This window comes from Acanthopagrus latus, chromosome 23, assembly GCF_904848185.1.
Source record: "Acanthopagrus latus isolate v.2019 chromosome 23, fAcaLat1.1, whole genome shotgun sequence".
Classification (NCBI taxonomy): domain Eukaryota; kingdom Metazoa; phylum Chordata; class Actinopteri; order Spariformes; family Sparidae; genus Acanthopagrus; species Acanthopagrus latus.
Window position 1 is genome coordinate 12465999 of NC_051061.1, and position 20868 is coordinate 12486866.

A 20868-nucleotide genomic window follows, 5' to 3' on the forward strand; every position below is an offset into this window, starting at 1 on the left:
TGGAAGGAGAGCTCCGAGACACATTCAAACTTTTGGGATCAAAATGTGGATTCATGGGGTGCTCATTAGCTCAGTTGGTAGAATTGCCCAGGGTTGAGTCTGACCTGTGGCCCTTTGCTGCGTGTCGTCTGCCTCTCTCTCATCCTGTTTCCTGTCACCTCTCTGAACTATTCTCTCAAAATCTCCTCAGGACAGTTTATGTTACTGTACTTTTGACTGCTGACTGGGGGAAATGTACTATACCTCATGAAAAACATGACAGCAAGGAGAAGGGGAAAGTAAAGAGAGAAGCACAGTCTCTGGTGAGTTCTGGAATTTAACTACACACCCACTCTTTGTGTGCCTTCGCTCACATTAGCTTACAGCTACAAAGTGAGACTCACAGATAAGACAGCAAAAACACAAAGAGCTACTGAGGAGTTGAAGAGGAGGAGGCTGTGAGACAGAGTTCACACAGTTTGCCAGAGCACAGTGTTTCATCTGACATTCATTTTACCATAAAAATAAACTTAAAAATCCTACACGGACACGCTGGAACATCCTCAACACCCAACTCATTTGGTCCATATGTTGTAAATAGCTGAGAAGTCGGTATTTGCATTTTTTCAACGTCTGGGTTTTTCAATGAGGAAAGTCTCTAAATTACGTGAATAATTAACTTATTTTAGTGCTGTGATTTAAATGTCTAAAATAAATCAGTGTTCCCACCATTTTCTCACAATTTACAGAACAGCTAATCGATTAATCAATGAAGATAACAGTTTGCAGCCCAGCATGTAAATACAAATATTCAAAACATGTCAGATGTAAGTTTCTTTTTCCAGGACTGAATAATTTATTTTTCCATTTTCCCAACTTGAGATGCAGCAGTCAACACACAAAATGTTAGTATAAAAAAAATAGAATTTAATGTGCAAGTCGTTAACTTCACTTTGACACCCTTGCAAAGTTATTATACATGAGAGTCCTGTAGCCTCACCTCTAACCTTGTGTTTGACTACATAATCACATGAGAATAAAATTACCTACTGTATTCAGAGGCCACCCTGAACAACCTTTGGAACAGTCCACTCTTGCAGAGTCAGCACAATAGTCTTGATTGACAAAAGAGAAGCAGTCTAGCAGCATTAACTGGAATCAAGCACATTTAGCATAGTCAATTTTAAAGATCTGTACCCATACAGCACAGTGATTTTTTTTTCTTTTTAAAAAGGCACATCGGCCACATTAAATGATTCAACAACAATGATCCAAATTCTGAATCCCTCTGTACAAAAATATACATACAGTATCTGTGCAGTGAGCAGGCTCACTGAGAAATACAACATTGCACAATGAAACTACACAAGTGTTCAACAACATCCAGACATGTTTCCCACTATAGAGGCCAAAAATTTCTGGGACAAACACTTTTTTGGACATGCCGTTATAAAATAGAAAGTCCTGCTACAAGATAACGTCCAACAACACCCTGTTGGTTATCTGCCTTCCTTGAGGCCATGGACGGTTCTGTCCGGGAACATGTTAACCCAGGTGAGCAGAAGGCACTTAACTAAGGGCGCAGCTGCTGCACCTGGCAGTGGATCCCAGGCACTGCAGGCCTGGTCCTCACCAGCTCACGGTGCAGCAGCTGAGTCCCACTCTGTGTCCACTCTTGAAGGCAATGCTCCCGTCTGTGCTGGCTCCATCTGTCTCCGCTCCAGTTCACACTGGTTCATTGTCCAGTGTAGAGGGATCTGCCAGTGTGTTTCCCTCAGGCTGGCTGGATTCTCCTTTCCTGAGAGGATCTGTGGGTGATTCTGAGGCAAATGTGGGGTTCACTGTTTGACTGTGGAGGTCAGTCTGTGTGGACCGTGCTGGCTGCACTGTCTGAACTGGCAAATACGAGGATACAGGCTCATCTGGTGATGCAGAGGGCGCTGACTCAGCAGGTGTTGTGTGTAAAGTATGTGTGGGTTCCTGTGGTTGTGAGGGGAGTGAAGGTGTGTGTGTTGGCAGCGGCTGAGTGCATGGCTCGTTTAGTCTTTGTGGCCCGAGACATGTCTGCTGGGTCTGTGTTTTTGCAAGCTGGTCTGCGTCAGAGTAATAAGGCAGGAATGGCCTCTCAGATGCACAGGTCCGCATGGCCAGGTAGGTGTGCATCAGCAGGTGAGGGAAGCGGGAGGTGAAGTAGGACACAAAGTCATCAGGGATGGAGCCCAGAGTCTCCTGCACCTCAGCAGGCAACTCTCGGTAATGGTGTTTCTGTTGAAGGAAGGTCAAGAGTTAACTAACAGGAAAGACCAGTTTTCTTTAGAGACATAACATGAGAATTCATTCCTACCTTGTTCCTCATTGCACGCAGCAGGTCTCTGACTGATCCACCTTTATAGGAGCGAAATTTACGCAAATCTGCCAAAAGAAGAAGTCAGAGATCAAGCCTCATGTGTCAACCACAGAATAATATCCCTGATCATTATACAAACAGGAACCATTAAACAGGAAGACCTGAAATGATGGACCTGTTTTGGTTCTGCATGTTTTGTGTGTGTGTGTTTGTGTGTGTGTGATTGTTGTAGTTGTTTTTTTTTTTTAGATATCAGGTGAAAGATGCAAACTTTTAGAAAAAAAAACTGTTCAGGTTGTTTGCCAGTTTCACTGACTGTCACATTAGTTTCCCAGTCTATACAGCTGTTAGCTGTCAGTAAAAGGCACATTTACATACATACATAAAGAAAAAAAACACAACATTTTATTTCAATTTTAGCCATGATGTTCCCCATTAATGATCACTTAACTTTCCTGAATTTGTAATCACTATGACGGTTTAAGGATACATGTGATACATTAGTGGTACGGATACTATAAATAACCAGAGCTGTGTGTAATGGCAACTGCTCTGGTGCTTTTGGAGAACAGCCATGATGGAACTCTAATTGTTAAATTGCACTTCTTCTTTGTTTTTCCCTTTAGTGACAGGTCAAATGACTGGTGACACAAGTACTGATGCACACAGGGTGTTTCTACATCCATTTATGTCTGTTGAGGTGGAAAAGAAGCCTGTGCGTCCAGCTCCACAATCACTGATATTTATAAAAACAGAATCAGAAGAACATATGACTTTGTAAAGTCAATTTGATTTGGTTTTGCCTGCATATTTCTGTCTTAAACACAGAGTTTTATGCATCCAGCCCCTAGTGTCTGACTTACTGATTTAAGTGACAAACATAAAAAGTACTTGTTGTTCAAAGGGTAGTTTTTTTGTTGTTAATGTCAAAAAAAGAAGAAGAAAATAGCTGAGTCAATGCATGACTACTATGCCATTTGCTTTGATGATCAAAAAAAAGACCAAAGCATTGTGGTTGTTTTTCTCAGTAGGTGACAATGATGACAGGATACAGTGCTCAGTGCAACTATGAACATATGCACGTTAAAGCCTTTCTCCAACCAGCTCTGAAGTGAAACACAACCCGAGTCAATTTGTGGAGTGCTGTCCTGTTACATCATATGAATCAAAAACAAAACGATTATTTTATAAACCAGACTTTGCCAGAAGCTTTTTTTTCTTTTTACATTTTAGCTGATGTCATACCTGTCTGCAGTGGCACTGTGATGTGCTCTCTCCAGTCACCCTTGACAACAGCCCTCCCTCCTCTCTCCAGCTGTCTCACGATTGGTCCATCCAGCGGTTCCTTTTCAATTCTGTCGCTTATATCCTGCAAAAAAACATGAAAAAATGTCAGTGAAATTCAACTAATCAGTACACATAAAACACTCTTCTTATAGAAGTGAATGTGCCTTATTTGCATGAATCAGAATGCACAGGCGCACATGAGATGAGTTTTGGATATGACAGGCAAAACTATTATAGAATACAAATTCTGCAGGTTCATATTTGGTTGTAAAGACTGAATGTTTGCATGTTTTGAATGCATGGTTTTCATACATACTACATATGTTTGGAATGAATGTCCTGCAGAATCAACTCTTAATATTATCCAGTGAATATGATCTGGTATAATTGCCCGAATCATAATGAGATACTGAAATGTTTACAGGTTTGGCTATATTTGACTGCATTTGTGATGAAACAAAAATGACAATATATACAATTACAAAGTTGTTGAGTGAAGTTCAAGAGTGTGTGTGCATGGGACCAGTCTGTAACAGCACAGTACACTTGCAGTCTGTGCTGCACTAATATGTGGTTTGAGTAAGCAGAGGTTTAAACCACATCAGGGGCAGCTGGGAACGTGTGATCTTTGCAATAAGCAGTGAAACTGCCAGGTAAGAAGAAAGAACAGAAAAAGAAAAAAAGGCTGACCTGAAAGAACTGCAGCTCCTTCTCCAGGCTCCAGAAGAAAGGGTGTTTGAGAACACTCTCAGCTGAAGGCCTCATATGTGGCTCCATACTCAGCATCTTCTCTATTAGATCTCTGGCTACAATGTCTCCTAAATGACACAGATATGCTGCTTTTCACAGTGTGCTCACAAGGTATGATTTCACATCATACTTTAGTTGAAATATAACTTATTTTACTTTACTGCTCAAAACCATCTAACAGCCAATCACACAATCAGCATCCTTACTTATTTAACTGCTTTACTATTTTGATAAACCTCAGAAAATGACCTGGGGAAAGAAAAGCAAAAATTTGAGTCAAGTCCTCACCATGTTTGTCTGTTTGCAGATGGTCGAGGCTGTATGTGCCCAGTAGGATGTTTGCTTGCCTCTGTAGAGATTTGCCAAAGGGGTGACTTCCCTGAGACACGACGTAGTAGAACACACACCCAGCAGAGAAGATATCAACAACACAGGTCTACAAGGGACAAGAGAGGAGAGGAAAGACGTCAGTGTGGAAAATAATGAAACATACATAAACCCCCAAGAATGTGCGCATGCAGAAGGCATATTAAGGCATATTAATCCTTAACAGTTACGTACAGGTTGTTCTCTCGCCCTGTGACCAAAACAATTACTGTCAAAATAATCTATTTATGTTTGACTCCTTGCACAAAAGGAACACTGTGAGAAAGATTTGGCAGTGCACCAGTTGTTGTCTATCACCTGTAGAACGCCAGTCAGCTAAGTCAGGTTTGTCAGGTTCACGTGCTGCTAGCTGAATGGCAAATCAAATAAGTAGCAAGAGCCGGAGGATCCTCCCATGACATTCATCCACAGTATGGTAGCATTCCAGAGGACAAAGATTAGATGCTCTGACACAACTGTCAATGCAGCTTCTTTTTCTAAAACCATATATCTTTGTGTTTACGTTCTAAATCCTGATGACCAACAACACTTAAATCCAGAATAAAAGAGCTGCTATTCTGTTACTGTCTCACCGGGTTGTCTTTGCAGTCCTCACTGAGAACCTCGGGGGCGATCCAGCCTTCAGTGCCCGGCACCCCAGACCTTCTGCTGAAACTGTGGCGGCCCACTGCCAGCTTCTTACACAAGCCAAAGTCTGAGATCATGGCCCGGACTCGCCCGTGGGCATTGGGCATTGAAACCAGGATGTTGTGTGGTTTCAGGTCTCTGTGGACTGAAAGGGAAAATATGAAGGGGAGAGAAGAGAGGACACATTGTTGATTACCTTTATCGTGTAGATTGTATTACTTGTTGTTTTGATTTACCAAACAATGACAGCAAGAAAACTGTTCTGTATTCAGTGATGCATACCTATGTTGAGAGAGTGCAGATGGGCCAGTCCTGACATGGTCTGCTGAAGGAGCATAACTGGCTCTAGTCCGTGACGATCAAAATCCTTCCTTTCCACATACTAGAAAGATGAAAGACCACAGTCAGTGAAGTCCATGAATGAAATAGGGCGACGCTGTTTCACATAGACTGAGGATGTGTGAAGCATCAAATTAATTCTAGCATGGGAGGTGCTTTCTTACAGTTGTCCTCCATTTATCATCAAACTTTAAAAATCACATGGAACCACTTAGCTCACGGTACAGCTGCAAGCTAATGACACAAAAAAGGTAATGCATCATTAACTAGCAGAATGCCAGAATTTTGCCAACAGCAGAACACCACATTTTTAACGCAACTTTTCCCAGACTCCTAAATGGTGCTGGAGTGTTCTACCATTCATTACCTCCTGAAGTGAGGCAGCACACAGCTCAATGGCGATGTACTGAAACTGACGGTCCCTCTCAGTGCAGAAGTAGCGGATGACGTTTGGGTGCTCGTCTGACTCCCTTAGCAGCTGGACTTCCCGGTCTGCAAAGCTGAAGCATTCTGGGAGAATTCTCTTCACTGCCACTGGACGGTTGTCAAACTGACCCCTTGTGGAGAAACAATGGAAATACAACATTGCGATTTTTCTTTAATATTTTACAAATCAAACATCATGAATATTTGTTTACTGGTGATTCAGACTTACCTGTAGACAATGGTGCCCTCGGCACCATGACCCAAGACCTCTTTTGGATGGAAGGTTATGTTTCCCACTCTGACAATACTGGAGTCTTCCTCTGATAAAAAAAAAACATATTTTTAACAATGAAAAATAATTTAATTATTACCCAAGTAAGTGTTACTTTCTCAGTCCTTACCTCCATCTTCATGCTCATTGGCAGAGCTTCCCAGCTCAGACACGGACAGGTTGGAGTGGTTGGAGGCGCGGGGGGTGACGTTAGGGCTGCTGTGATCTGAGCATTCGGAGCGAGTGCGGGCCACCTCCAGATAGTCACTGTCTGGGACCAAACCCAGGGCCAGGCCCACGTCTGCAGGGGGGAACGGCTGCTGCCTCTGGAGGAGCTCCAACTTCTCCTCCATCTGCCTTTGGAACTCCTGGTGCTGTAGTTGCTGCTGCTTGTGAACGCTCTGAGGTAATTAAAAGAAAATCAATCATGTATAAATAAAGTTCTGACTATGAAGTGCTGGTATGTTCTTTAACCCATCCAGCACTTTGATATTGCTTGCAATCTTGTCTCTGCATATGACAGGCTTGCTGTCATCACTGGTAGTTGCAGGAACTTAACAGTCCACTAGGTGGTGTCCTTCTACTTACTTTGGGGTAGGTAATCACAAAGGCTACCCAGCCAGCCAGGAGAAAAGTGGAGAAGATGATGGTGGCCATGTCTTTAAGCATAGTGTCCACAGGGGCCTCTGGACGTTGAGTGCGACCACTGATGCCAGGTTCTTGAATCGATGTTTCAGGCTGAGGAGAAGGTGGACCATCATCCATACCACTATCATTCACCTTCTACAGCAGGGGGGATGGACGAGAGTGAGGATATCTGCAGAGACATTTTAATGAAATATCTTCTAAACAAATTATCTCATCAGTCACGCACCTCTTCAACTTTCTTATCAGTGGTCGGTGGGATGACGTTGCCTTGATTGCGAGGGAAGCTGTCAGGGAACTTCTCCAGGATCTTGGTGTGAGCTTCAGGGGGCGTCTCATGATGCCCTGAAATGCAGAAATTAGTAAACTTTTTAAATAATCATAATGAGAATCACAGCTATTGACAAAAAACAAATTATTTATAGTTTTCTGTCTGAATGGCATGAGAACACTACATAATGTTTTTGAACTTGGGAGTATAATTAAATGATTCATTCTACCTCCAGCAGAGGGCAGTCTCAGTACAACTTTCATTCAGAGCAAAGAGGAGTATTCAAGGCCCCAATGCCTCATCTATAAAAAAGGTTCCTATATTCATAGTCTAACTGACGGCTCCTGACTTGCATTTTGTCCTTATCCAATGCCAGCACAAGTGAGGGTTAAGTTAGGACTAGCCTTGGACCAAAAGAGTCAATCAAACTTTTTGGAAGACGAGATCACAGCGATGGTAGGATTTTGAAAACCAGGCAACACTAAAGCTAAACACACACCCATATGCCTTCCAAACTGCAATTCAGTCTACAAAACCAGCAGGGAAATCACTTACTCCAGCTCTAAACTCTGCTTCGAGATAAATTTATACATCAAAGTAAGGTTTTATAAATAACTACCTATATGTTTGTTTCTACTTAGGATTCAAACCTCATAGTGTGTTTTATAAGTGAGCTTCCTTGACATTAAACGGCTCAGAACACTGAACAGTACTGAGCATTTTTAGTGCATGACTTGTCAGCGAAACTATGACTTCTTCCTTTTTAGGTTCTGGCCCTGAAACCCCCTCCTCTCTCTCTCTCTGAATCAGGAAAGGTCACACAAATCAGAGCATGTACTTTTAGATATTACGTTGATTTATGCACAGATGTAGTACCTATGAGGAGCAGGTAGTTCTTCATGAAGTTGATACGGTTTCGCTCCTGGAGGGCAGCATTGAACTTGACACTGGTGCTGGGCGTGATGACACACTCCTTGTCCTCTTCAGTCTCCTGGCTGTTGGGACCCTCCAGCATGGGGAAGGTGCTGCCACGAGGCTGTGCATACACACACAAAAACACACATGGGAAATTCAGATGAATTTTCTGCCAAATGACTTACAGGATTACATATGAAAAACTTACAGGGTATCTACACGTAGAGGTAGTTTTTATGTATAAGTGAGTTAGGTTGAGTTAGATTTCTGCTTTTCTGGTTCCCTCGTCTCAGAATCAATGTTCTTTTTTTTGATGGTTTCCAGTTAAATGCCAGATATAAGGTCTGGGGTTACCACAGGCTTAAGATATTTACACATTAATCTACAACATTACATACATCATCATATGGGATCTTACAAATGGCAGTTGCAAACAAGTGGCTAAATGAGACTACAGCACTTGTCTGGGACATTAACATAGAGACTGACCTACTCACTAGCCTGTCTTATAGGACAATTTTAGTTGACACTATTTTGACTCCAACTTCACAATTTGCAGAATTGTAGATTGTGTTTATTAATTGTGTAATTAAATGCTTAGTGGTGGCAATGTTTAGGCCATGCAACCACAATGTAGTCTGTTTTTAGCCTAACATTAGTGATAATTGAAAGATGTTTACAATGAGAAATTAGCCTTTTATTTATAAAATTGCATTGAAGACATATTAGACTTTTCATGACCCTGCAGACACCCTGACTGAGCCTGGCTAGTCAGGCAACGTGACTGCAGGTTGGGCAAGCTAAGACACAACTGGAACAGGATGTATTCATGCAAACTCACTGGCATGCCTGAAAACCACTAACCAAAAACGAAGGCGGATTAAGAAACCATGAAAGTAGATAACCTGCAGGGAACATTTGACTCCATACAAAATGGACACATATTTTGACGGTAAATGTTCATGCTTTATGTCCATGTCTCACTGATAAGAGTGTGTTTTGCCTAAATGAAGATATACGTCTAACAGTCACTCACCACCACAGTGACTCCATCGTGCACCAGGGAGGGAGAGGCGTACAGACTGGTTGAGTATTTACCCACATACAATGTAGCCCTGAAAGAAGGGGGAAAAAGTTCAGTCAAACAATCTCCAGCTTACTTTTAGAAATACAATTATGGGAACACATTTGTAGTGTGTCTTCCATTACAGAGAACCTTCAGAGTTCTCCAGTATCTCTGTAAACAGGCGAAGCATTTAAAAAAAGATCAACCACTGAAAGTCCCATTTGTTCTTTTTAACAGAAGCAGGTGTGAACACAGTGAATATAAAAATAAAAATACTGTAGTGTGAAAGCAGAGCTGAAACCAGGCTTGCCGGCACCCACTTGTTAATTATTACATGTCTAGACACCATCCAAACATTAAGCAATCTCATATATTACAACATCATATCATGATTTTATCCACTCTGTATTTTATGATTAATAGGAAGAAGGTTCGAAAGAGGGTTTGGCCACTGTTTCTTCTCTGAATGGTATTGAAAATTCAAAAACTAAATGAATCCGTATCAACAACATACAGATCAAATTAGCACCAATCACCGATCATAAGAAAATCCAATCTGTGCGCTTACATGAACTTGTTTTTAGGCTTCTTCTCTTTAGGAAATGGGTATTTCCATTGGGTGATGCGGCCAACCTCTCCAGACATGAACGTGAGGTACCGCAGGGTTTCCACGGCCACGTTGGTGTGGGCAACCTTACGGAGACCCTCACGCTGCCAGATATACATGGCCACCACCGGAGAGTTATAGTTTTGCACCCACTGAACGTCTCCTGATTCGCTGTCCACTGTCACCACAAGGCCGTCACCATTGGACACAAAATGAGCCATCTCTGGTTGGGAACAAAGGGAAAGTAATTACTACTGTTTCAAAAAACACAAATTCAAAAAGAGCCGAAGTGTCTCTGAATCTTACTGTATTTGGTGTCATCATCAGGAAGGGTGGAGGCGTAGTCAGAATAGGTGGCATTCCAGCGTAACTCTCTGCTCTTGGTGTCATACATGGTGATGGTATACTCTGACAGGGAGGTGAACAACAACAAAAATCCCATTATTCTCCTTATGTGACATATACAAAAGCCAGACATGAGTATCCATTCCTGGGAGTAAATAGTAAGTGGTGTTGTATTTCTTTTGCTTTATAAAACGGAAACAAAATCCAGCCGTGAGTGTTGACTTGACACCCAGTTAAGGATTTATAGTAGTTACTTTGCAGGGATCTCATGTTTTAGATCCTGGTCTACAATTACCACCCCCAGCATCTCAGGCCTTAAGCACTACAGGGACAGACTTGGAGGGTGGGGATCACAAGAGCTGAGCGATAGGTAAATAGGGGTTTGTCAACACTTTGGGGTTAGAACATGCAAGACAAACAGGCCTGTTGATCAGCAAGATTAAATCTGCAACTGAATGGGATGGGCTGCAACGATGATCTGATTAAGATAAGCATGGCCGGGTCAGGATTGGTTTGTTTTTTTACCAGTGCGTCCCAGATAGAGAAGAGATGAGGATGGACACAGCATCTCAGCAAAGGAGGAGGTCAGGGTCTGCTGCTTCTCACCAGTCAACAGGTCCACCACATACCACAAGTCCTGCTTCTTACCTGGACACGAGAACATAAACAAACACACACAGACAAAACAATCATCCTCTGACATGAAATTGTCAAAATTATTAAAAGGTTCACTAGTACAAGCCTAGCAAAGCAGAATAAAATGCAGCTGTTTACTCTTGACAGTGATGGGTGTTAACATACTATAATTAAACGACCAACCCACCATGGTTTCTTTGTTTGGGCATCTCACTTATTTGATCAATGCAGGGCGCGGTAGGAATACCGTAATCATAGATTATTATAGATGAATGCAAAAACCATTAATGTCTGCTTCAAATCAGAGAATCCAGATGATGAGGGAGGGTGAACTGGCCTGATGATTCAAACATGAACGGATTTAGAGAGCGAGAATTCAAATCTTTAGCACTTTCAGACCCTTTTCTTCTCCATTATGCTTTGTGCCAGCAGCAGCTTCAGTTGAATGAAAACAAAGGCTTCACTGATAATGACTGTGGGGAGGCAAATGTCACTCGCTTCCCTTTAAACAAAGCCACGCAGTCTCTACGGTAGATTACCTTTCCTCTGTTAACTGTTGTAAATTCAAAAGAGAACGGGCTGCGACCGCTGATTGAGTGGAATTGAAAGGTGCTGGAAGATAACACCAGCTCATTTAGGTGAGCAGACAGACTGGGACAGGGACTACACATTGTTTGTGGAGAAGAAAACTACAGAAAATGTGTTAAATCAAAAGGTTTAATATGATCCCCATTTGAGTTAGCCTTACCCATGTAAAGGACTCCATCAGAGCTGCGACAGGGAGACGCTTGAACCAACTCAGGAATAGTGAATGGTAATTTCTGTTTGAGAAAATGGAATTGATTAAAATCTGATAAACTTGAAATGCTTCATGCTTTGACAATATATAGTTAACATATAGCTGCAGGTTCAGAGTGATGGTGCATTATGTTAGCATTGCTTAAATACGCACACACGATATGTGGTTAGAGCTTATGTTTTTTTTTCTTTCTACAGGGAACTGAGCTGTGTTTCTTGAAAAAAGAGGGTAGATTATGGTTTATGATAATTTAAAAAAAAAAAAAAGTATTTCCTCTTACTGTGAGACCTTCGTTGTTTTTTCCTCCCAGAGAGTACAGGCTGCCATCATTGGGGTCAGGCAGAAAGGCTGGTCTAGAGTAAAGATTTAATAAGATGTATTACATTTAGAGACCAGTAAAGGAGTGACAGATAAGACAAGCTCAACAGGTCACCATCTTTTGTCAAAGACAGGTGCAGTACACCCATGTAGAAAAAAAAACCTCAAAGGTACATACTCTGCCACATGTGTGGGGACCTGAAGAACTGGATCTGTGAGGAGGGAAAGGGTGACAAAATGAAATTCAGGACTGACAACAATTTTAACCAACAATGGAAAGCACAAACAGAAGCAGTTGAGTAAGAGAATGACACGAGCAACAGTTACATTCACCTGCATAGAACGCAACGTCCAAAAGAAAACAAATTCCCCTTGCGCTAACATGCAAGGAAAACAGTTTCTCATGTCTGCGAAAGACATCACGCATGTAAAACCAGTGATGGGAACAAACAAATATTTGCTCGATGAGCAAACCAACAGAGTGCGAAGCAAACCAGACCACTATGTTGAATGGACAAATGTCTTCACAGGGATCTTCCCTGGTTGACTTAATTACTGCACTGTGAGACATGACAAACAACTAGGCGGATGGAAAATCCTTAATCCATGTTTTAGTTTTAAAAGAGCGAATGGAGAAGTCCATCAGCTTTTTTGGTCCACTACATTGAATGTTAAAAAAAGTTTGTCAAGCCATGACGCCCCAACTGTCATTGCTACAAGACAAACACACCTCCCTACAGTGTGAACATACAGGGCGTGGACCAGATGGTGTGGATCTCTGTGGAAGCACCCGAAGGGGTCAACAATAAGAAGGGGCGTGGGGAAGCATAGGATTACCTGAAGGTGGTCAACAACTCAAGATGCATCAGCATTCATTATGTGCATTTGCAGGGGGTGAAAAGAAAACAGTGGTTCTCCATGGTGCATAGAAAGTCACCAACTCCTCTTGGCTAGAACGCAAATACATGTTTGCAAAGTCAACAGAGAGTGACGAGCAAACAGTAAGAGGATATACTGCACATGTGAACTGAGTTGTCTTGGTCCAGGGAAAAAGATTCCTGCCTCCCCCTCATAATGTGGGTGTTCAGTAGCCTGAGTGGAGCAAAACAACAGGTGTGCGGAGCCTGGTACAGAACTGGTCAAATTCATATTCAGCAGTTCTTCCAGAAAAACAGATGATGCGGAGGAAGCAGCCTCCGCCTCTGATTATTATTAATGAATTGGGTATTAGGTCCACCTAACCAGCACTCTTAGGTTCAAACTACAGCAGTTTTTTTCCCTTATCAAAAATGTGAGGAAGCATATCTGTAAAACATATCAATGTGTCTTACTCTAAGAAAGATAGACTTCACCAAAGAACTGTAAATGTCTTTTTCAGGACAAGTTTTCCAATAACCCTTCAGTGTATCTTATCTAGCCTAATGTATAGTGCCGACATTAGCATGGTAACCATAGTAAATGCTGTGTGTGCCGGTGATACTACAGCTAAGTTGCTTACCCTTGCCCACTCTGACCTTGATTACAGGCTATATTTGCCCCCTCTCAGTTAATAATTACCCAGTTCTTGTGCCTAACAGACCATCTCACAGCATTTAAGCTAAAGCCCAGAAAACATTTCATATAAGACAATAATACAATAAAGACGCCATATAAGCATTTAGTGACCAGGTTAATTATAGATATATGCTTTCATATACTTAGAGTTCAGGTGTTTTGTGTTTCTCAACTGGTCATGATTAAGAATATCAGCCAATTTTACTCCTATGTTTAGCATTACTGAGGTAAGCAATCCTTGAACATCATTATAAATTAATATGAATCAAGTTTAATTATTGTCTATTATTAATGGTGGTAAAAGATGTTGTGGTGCAAACACATTTTTAGAAACACAGAATGTACTTTTAAATACAATCAACAGACCAACTATGTTAACAATATGACCAAGTGGCACAGTCTTGATATGGACTCAGAACATGTGCCCCCCACTTTGTAAACTGTTAATTACAGTGTTATTTTTGTGTTATACTGAACTTTCCATGGCAGAAATTAATGATGAAAATAACAAAACTCAAAATGACTTCATTGCGGTTCAAAGACAGTAGTGGGACCTTGGTGTTCTTCCCTGTGGCCACTCACAAAAACATGTTTTTGCAAATGTAACCTGAATAAGGAACACAAAAAAGGCACACAATCAAAAACTCCGTCCCCCCCTCTTACCTTCTTTCAGAGTCCATTTGATAGAGCCTGACTTCTTGCTAACAGCGTGCAGGTTTCCATCCAGGGTGGACACAAAGAGCAGGCTTTCAGGAAGGGAAACTGTGCTGGCACTGCATAACCCCTGCAGAAACACAACACGAAAAGAATCAAGGTGATGTACTGTAATGACCACATCTCTCTGATATCAGAAAAACCTACTGATAACGCACATGAATCAAAGTGATATTACACTCATACATGGGCGAGCATGCTGCATGTATGAGCATGCATGCTTCCATTTAACTCCTTAGGTTAGGTCCAAGTGCTGCCTGTGCTCCTGCACTGAGGCTGGGAATAATGACATCAGCCACTAATCACTCAGAATCTAAGTATTCCTCACACACACCTGGAACAGACATTCATAATTATTGAATAACAGCATGCTTATTATTCACACTGATGTGAAGAAATCTACAGAAGATGATCCACTGTCACAAAAAGGGAGAGGCCTGTTTCCATATTCACCCCAGTATAGTTAGCCTTCAGCTGAAAGGGGTTGGGGGTAGTGGGTAGCCCCAGGGAGTGTGTCACCACAGCCCTCTTTACAAATCAATACCTCACAATAACAGCTGAAGATCAAACTAAGAGGGGGGCTGACTAGCTTGCTAACAGAGGGCAGGAGCCGAGGTTTGCAACGTGGTGAAAGGTAAACAAACCGGGCACTGGGCTGAGCACATGTGCTTGTCCTGGACTTCAGCATTACACTCATGCTATCACCCAGCGGGCCTTATAAGGCTCGTTTGGCTCCTTTCTTAATCTAAAATGAACAGAGTGAAGAGAGTGCTTCAGCTCCTCTCTGCTGCACAGATGAATAGTGGGCCCACGGTCCATATGGGAACCCTTCTTTCCAGAACCTTTCACTCCCACGCAGAAATGTGGGGGGACATGAACAGATATGGGAACACTTGGACTGGTTCACTATATGCCAGACAGTGAATGTGACAAAAGCACTGTACAATGACAGCCACCAGATATACAAAGAGTAAACTCAAGAGGAAGATGCAGTAAATCCAGTGAATACAATCGACCACGTAACCACAACAGCAGTTACACGACCCAGCCTCATGACTCAGCTTATGCCAGAATTAACAGCGCTGTGGGTGATGTGTGTTCCACTCACCCACTATGGAATTCTAAAAACGCCGCTCTTGAAAACCAAGCTGTGGGCTTCGTATGGTTTCTGGCACCAAAATGCAAGAAGAGCTCCAGTGGGGGACATGTTTGAGAGCACTGACTGCCCGTCGGGCCCTGAGAAGACTGTATGAACTCAGCTTGACCGGTCTGTGTGCTTTGATAAGAACTGCAATGATTCATCAATTATATCAATTTGTTGGTCAAAAGAAAATTAATTGTCAAAGAAAAGCAGCAAATTCTTACAGTGAAGAAGCTAGAACCAGAAGACATTTTTGCATGAAAAATGACTAAAACTGAGTTTTCAAAGTGGTTGGCAAGGAGGCATCTTAGAAAAGCTGAGCAGCTAAGACAGACCTTGTTGGGTTCCTCCTAAACCACAGTGATATTGATCAACATCACAGACTAATCCCCCTGAACAGCTCCCTGGGGGCAGTGCAAATAGCCCCTACATAGAATGCAAATTACCAGTCCATAATCACGACCACGCTCTTCTGAGCATTTAGCCACTTCTGGTAAGGAAGACGGGGGTTAAAGTGCTCTTAAGTCACACAAACCACCAGTCTAGAGGGCAAATGCAGTCACTATTCCTGAGTCACTCAGGATTTTCCTCTTGGTCAACTCGCATTTCCTTGTAAAACCAATAAAACATCAGAGCATGACAATCCGAGAGGACCAAACTGTTATTTTACATCTCTCATCTATTTCTCACTCAACTTAAACTGAAAACAGGAAAACACTACCCTGTTGAAACTGACCAAACAGAAACTCAAGGCCAAAACAACCCCATAAACTGAAAGTTTCACATTTGCCTACTGCTCTTCTGCTGTAGTCTCACAACTTGAACAAGCATTTGTGTCAATACTGTGCACCTGTGACTGTTCCCACTGGGCTGCAAACTCACGAGCATCACACAACTGTACTGGGAGATTAATAACCAGCTTGTTTTTGGGCCCCCTGTAACCTCTATCAAGGTTCTTGGTTTCGCAAGCAAATACTTCCTAAGCATCTGTTGCCTCCTAGACACTGTTATTGAACAACAGTAGAATTTTCTACTGTGTTAGGCCTCAGGAACATCTGGCTTACAATGCCTGGCTGCTGTGAAGCTTTGTCAGAATCAGACACATATATCGGGAAATTTACCTCTCATTTCCTCTTTCTGTGTAACAGAGATGTTTAGTTGTTGCGTAAGCGAGTTACATAATACTACAGAACTGGGCGAAACCAGAGTCTTGGCAAGTTCTGAGGTCTTCACTTTCCTGTCTGCAAAGAGGCCAGGCATAGCTTAAAGAAACACTGACTACAAAGCTCATGATCTCACTGGTTACAGTAAGTCTGGAGTCCTGCATGGCAGACCAACCTGAACACAGGACAGGCTGTAACTGCCAGCTTTCCCACTGATTGTACACAAGCACTTCAGTAGTATACCTACACTATAACCCCAGTGTCAGATACTGTGAGCTGCTGTCAACAGGATGGTGAGGTATTACACCATAAACCAACCGTTAGCAGTGTTGGGGTTTGAACCAGAGCATCTGGGCAAAAGCTGCAAATTTGCTATCACTTGTCAGAGAAGGACAATTGCTAGATAAAAAGTAAGAGATAGACAGACTGGGTCTATTTACATCAGGGAGACTGGATTCATAAAGGAGACACAGGGCGAGGGGATGACTCAGGAATGAGAGGAAAGTAAAGATGTAGAGATGCTCCAATTGATAGTATTACTTTTTTGGTGCATCAACATTATATGAGAGTGTAAGCACCATGTCCAAAACAGACTTTGTGCAGGCTCTCATTAAAGTCTGCAAGTGCAACAAACAGAAAACATCAATGATGGACCAGATGAATTGGTAGTTTCATGTGAAACACTGAGTCAGGCTTGAGTTTGGCTGTTTTACTGGGTGTGTGGCAGACACAAAATTTTCATTTATCGTCTGACCCTTTCAAAGCGTAGTATCATTTCTACAGCTGGGCGTCACCAAATAAAAAACAAAAAACAAAAGACAGAAGTAATTTAGGATTTTGATAATTAATGTTTTCATTGTTAAACAACCATCTATATGACCATTTATAGATACCTGTAGGAGACAAAGGCAAATGTAGAATCTTATAAATAAGTACATTTGCCAAGTTTCTAACGCAGAGTTCAACTACAGATAACATGGATAAAAGCTGTGATGTGATGAGGGGTCTCTTATGTAGGATATTTCTGTGGAAATGCTTAAAACAGGAAAAACTGTTAATAGGTTTTGGAGATTCTAATGACACTCACACATCTTCATACTCTCAATTCAGTGGGACTTGATTAGACATAAACTGATGTTTATAGGTGAGACTATCATTACAAAAATATGTTTTGTGATCTGAACTCTTGCATGTACTCATTGGGCCCAAACTACCGGATACTGCTTTTCTGTGGTAAAGTGGAACACTCTCCTAACACCAAGTACTTTGCAGCCAATAGTCTGTTTGCAGAAAACCAACACAGGAACCAACAACACTTATCTCACACCTCATGGAAGGTGTGGAGCCGCAGCAACAGCTTCAAGTAGTCAAAAATATTTTGAAAGTCAATTAAGACATACCTAAATAAAATGCAGCCTGATGACCCAACAGACTTAAAATCCTACAATAAAGAATCATTAAAGGTTTCCCTTCAGGCGACGACAGAGGCAAGTTTGATTTTCTTCACTGTCCCAAACGCAAATAGGGTTGGGGGGCTCATGCCTTGGGGAAGTAACTGTCAAACAACGTGTTGACACACTTATGAATTTAGCATAGGTTTGAGAAACATCTTAATAACCTTTCTTGTCAACACTGTGTATCAGCTGCACTCTGCATGGTGTTGCTGCAGTGGGGAGGATGTCACGTGTCGGCTCTTGTTCAGGCACACTCAGTCAAAGCACAGCCAATCTACTGTTGTGATAAGATAGTGTATGATCACAACTTCTTTTGTTTTTGAAGCAAATCAACATGCCTTAGTTTGATGTGAATCTTGACTACACAGGCTAAACAAGGAAATAAAATACGGTCAGCACAAGAGAGCAATGGAACAAACTACCACTGAGGAACTTTTAAATCAATTACCAGTCTTATAAGGAATATTGGTGTTGTTATATAGGGCCTACATGTGTGAACAGAAATAGCTGCTGAAACAGCATAGTCACTGTCACATCACCCTTACTATGGAAACTGTGAGGAAGTGACATTGAAGAGAGAAGCATAAGAGTCATTTAATGTCGCTCTTTCATTGGTATATCTCTCTCTCATTCACACACACACTCACACTTCTGTAAAAATCTATAGGTAGCTTATCAGGGTATGGAACCACCCACTGCCCTGGCAGACGGTCTAACAGGCTAAGAGAAGAACCTGAGACATGATAGGGGATTAAAAGGCTCCTTTAATCTGCTGCTTAGCTTTAGTGCTTCATTAGCTTGGCAGCTAATGTCTCTGCCTAGAGATTTTCTAAGGATCTGGCTCAGTTTCAGCATGTTAGATAGGTTCATTCTGTGCCACCCACTAATACTAGGGAATCCATTCTCTGTTTGGTAAACAACACAGAGAAGCACAATGGGATTGATATTTTATTACAGCCTTCCCCTGCAAAGTAACCGGTAATTCACAGACATAATGTTTGGGTATCGCGTCATAGAGGCATAGATGTTTGTGTGGTCAGTTTGTACTGCTCTGGCACAGGATGTGCATGATTTAATTAACTTAACTACAAAGATTTTCTGTGCAAAACAATGCCATGCTTTGCCATATAAGTTTTTTTTTAAATTAGAGACTACAGATAAAGAAATACACATACTGTATCTGTCCTGTTAACTTCAAATGGTTGCAAAGATCTAATCAAACATGGAGAGGGGGGTCATGAAGACAGATATTGGTAAGAATTATCTTGTAAACTTTGCCACAATAGAGAGAGATATTTTCTTGTGCTAAACTCTTTCCTGTTTGATTCTGTTTGATCTAAACGTGTGTATTTAAATCTCCAAACTGGGGAGCCCATTGTCAAAGACCCATGTTTAATCAACCAATGACATTAGCACAATACATTGTGCAGGACCCAAAAAATGCCTGTCACCACTGTTGAACACTGTGCTTCCCCTTGTATCTCCCACAAAGAAAAGTTATGCTGGATTCCAACCTTTTTCAACAACAGGTAGATGAGGTGATCCTCATTTATGTATTATATATTCATGCAGGGGTAACCTGTTATTTACGATTACCATATCATTATCTCTCTTGAATACCCATTTTCATAAGGACAATGCTTGCTTAAATGTTTTCTCTCATTGTTTTGGTTTGTTTTACATCTTTTACGCATTTTATTTTACTGGTTTTGGTGTTGTGTCTTTAACACAATCAAAATATTTGTTATCATATAGTGATTACAGTATATTTTAAGAGTTTTAATCATATTTGAGGATTGTGACTTGCAATTATTATAGCCAGGATAACTGTGAAATAACTAAATGATTTTCCCCCATTTTCCCACATGCTTAAATGGAAACAATGGAAATATCAGCATATCACCAAGCCTAAATACCACCATCACACTGCCCTTATTATAAAAAGGTATGAAGCCTAAGTTTCAGTTCAGTTTTCTTGAATCCACTAGTTTGTTAATGTGGTTCTGAGATACCTTGAGGGGAAGGGAAATAATAATGATAATAATAAGGTTGATGAGAGCCTAGCTTTACAGCAAAACACACGCACATAAGCATAGTCCTCAGAAATGAGACGTTTTTCTACAAAATCACCTAGCTGCTAAAGTTTCTCATCAAGGCCGATCTGTTGGACATATTCAACGTTGATACTGAATTGTTGGTGAAGTTAATAATGAGGTTTCTGAAGCACATACTAGTTAAAAACGAGTGCTTTTAGCCGTCAAGCTAACGTTGATGTTAGCTTACTTCTGTCATGTCAAGACAACACGCCGCATGCAGACAGTCAAAGCTGTAGTTTGGTCTTCCACTTGTGGGACTAAAAGGCTGAACATCATTGGCGTTGACTGAAAAGTGTCGTTTAGCGTCCCACTCCAAGCTAATGTCATCTTAACTTAAGCTAGCTTATCCAGTTAGCCCCCCTTCTTACCTTTTGTGGGAGAGCAGCGCAGCAAAGCAACGCCAAAATGCACCACAGCCGGGTCCAACTGCTCACTGTCCAGTCCATGTTTTCTGGTCTCAAACCGGGATAGACAGCTGGTCCGGACGGCCGAAGACTACATAGAAAACTTGTTGAGGCTGACAACCAGACGAGACTATTTGCTTTCTTCCTTTTTGTAACAACGTTGCAACATTAAAAAAGGCACTGAGCCAGCAGGCAGACGAGCACAACGTTAGATCCTCTTCTTCCTGAAATGATGAAAACTGTGGGGGCTGGACTTTGGGATAGATATCCACCGCGAGTGGAGGAGGGGAGACGTAGGGCCGGTGTTAGCCAATCAGAAGAGACGCA

General features: G+C 41.7%; 1 protein-coding gene across 1 annotated transcript; it reads right to left on the minus strand.

Moving 5' to 3' along the window:
• Positions 1-811: 811 nt before the first annotated feature.
• On the minus strand, positions 812-20583 carry LOC119014305 (serine/threonine-protein kinase/endoribonuclease IRE1-like). The gene is made up of 22 exons (XM_037089343.1): positions 20506-20583; positions 14233-14353; positions 12194-12227; positions 11978-12050; positions 11647-11719; positions 10788-10910; positions 10224-10325; positions 9879-10140; positions 9281-9359; positions 8206-8365; positions 7288-7403; positions 7002-7196; positions 6544-6814; positions 6372-6462; positions 6084-6273; positions 5660-5759; positions 5323-5522; positions 4652-4799; positions 4304-4431; positions 3572-3695; positions 2324-2391; positions 812-2244 (listed from the first exon to the last, which is right to left on the minus strand). The coding sequence occupies exons 1-22, from the start codon at positions 20581-20583 to the stop codon at positions 1705-1707; spliced, it is 3276 nt and encodes a 1091-aa protein (XP_036945238.1). The 3' UTR covers positions 812-1704.
• Positions 20584-20868: the final 285 nt, after the last annotated feature.

Coding starts and splice junctions, on each gene's coding strand:
- LOC119014305 (XM_037089343.1), bottom strand. CDS start 20,583: ATGGACTGGACAGTGAGCAGTTGGACCCGGCTGTGGTGCATTTTGGCG. Junction 8,366..9,280: donor ACGATGGAGTCACTGTGGTG/GTGAGTGACTGT, acceptor GTGTATGCACAG/CCTCGTGGCAGCACCTTCCC. Junction 6,463..6,543: donor CAATGAGCATGAAGATGGAG/GTAAGGACTGAG, acceptor TTTTTTTATCAG/AGGAAGACTCCAGTATTGTC.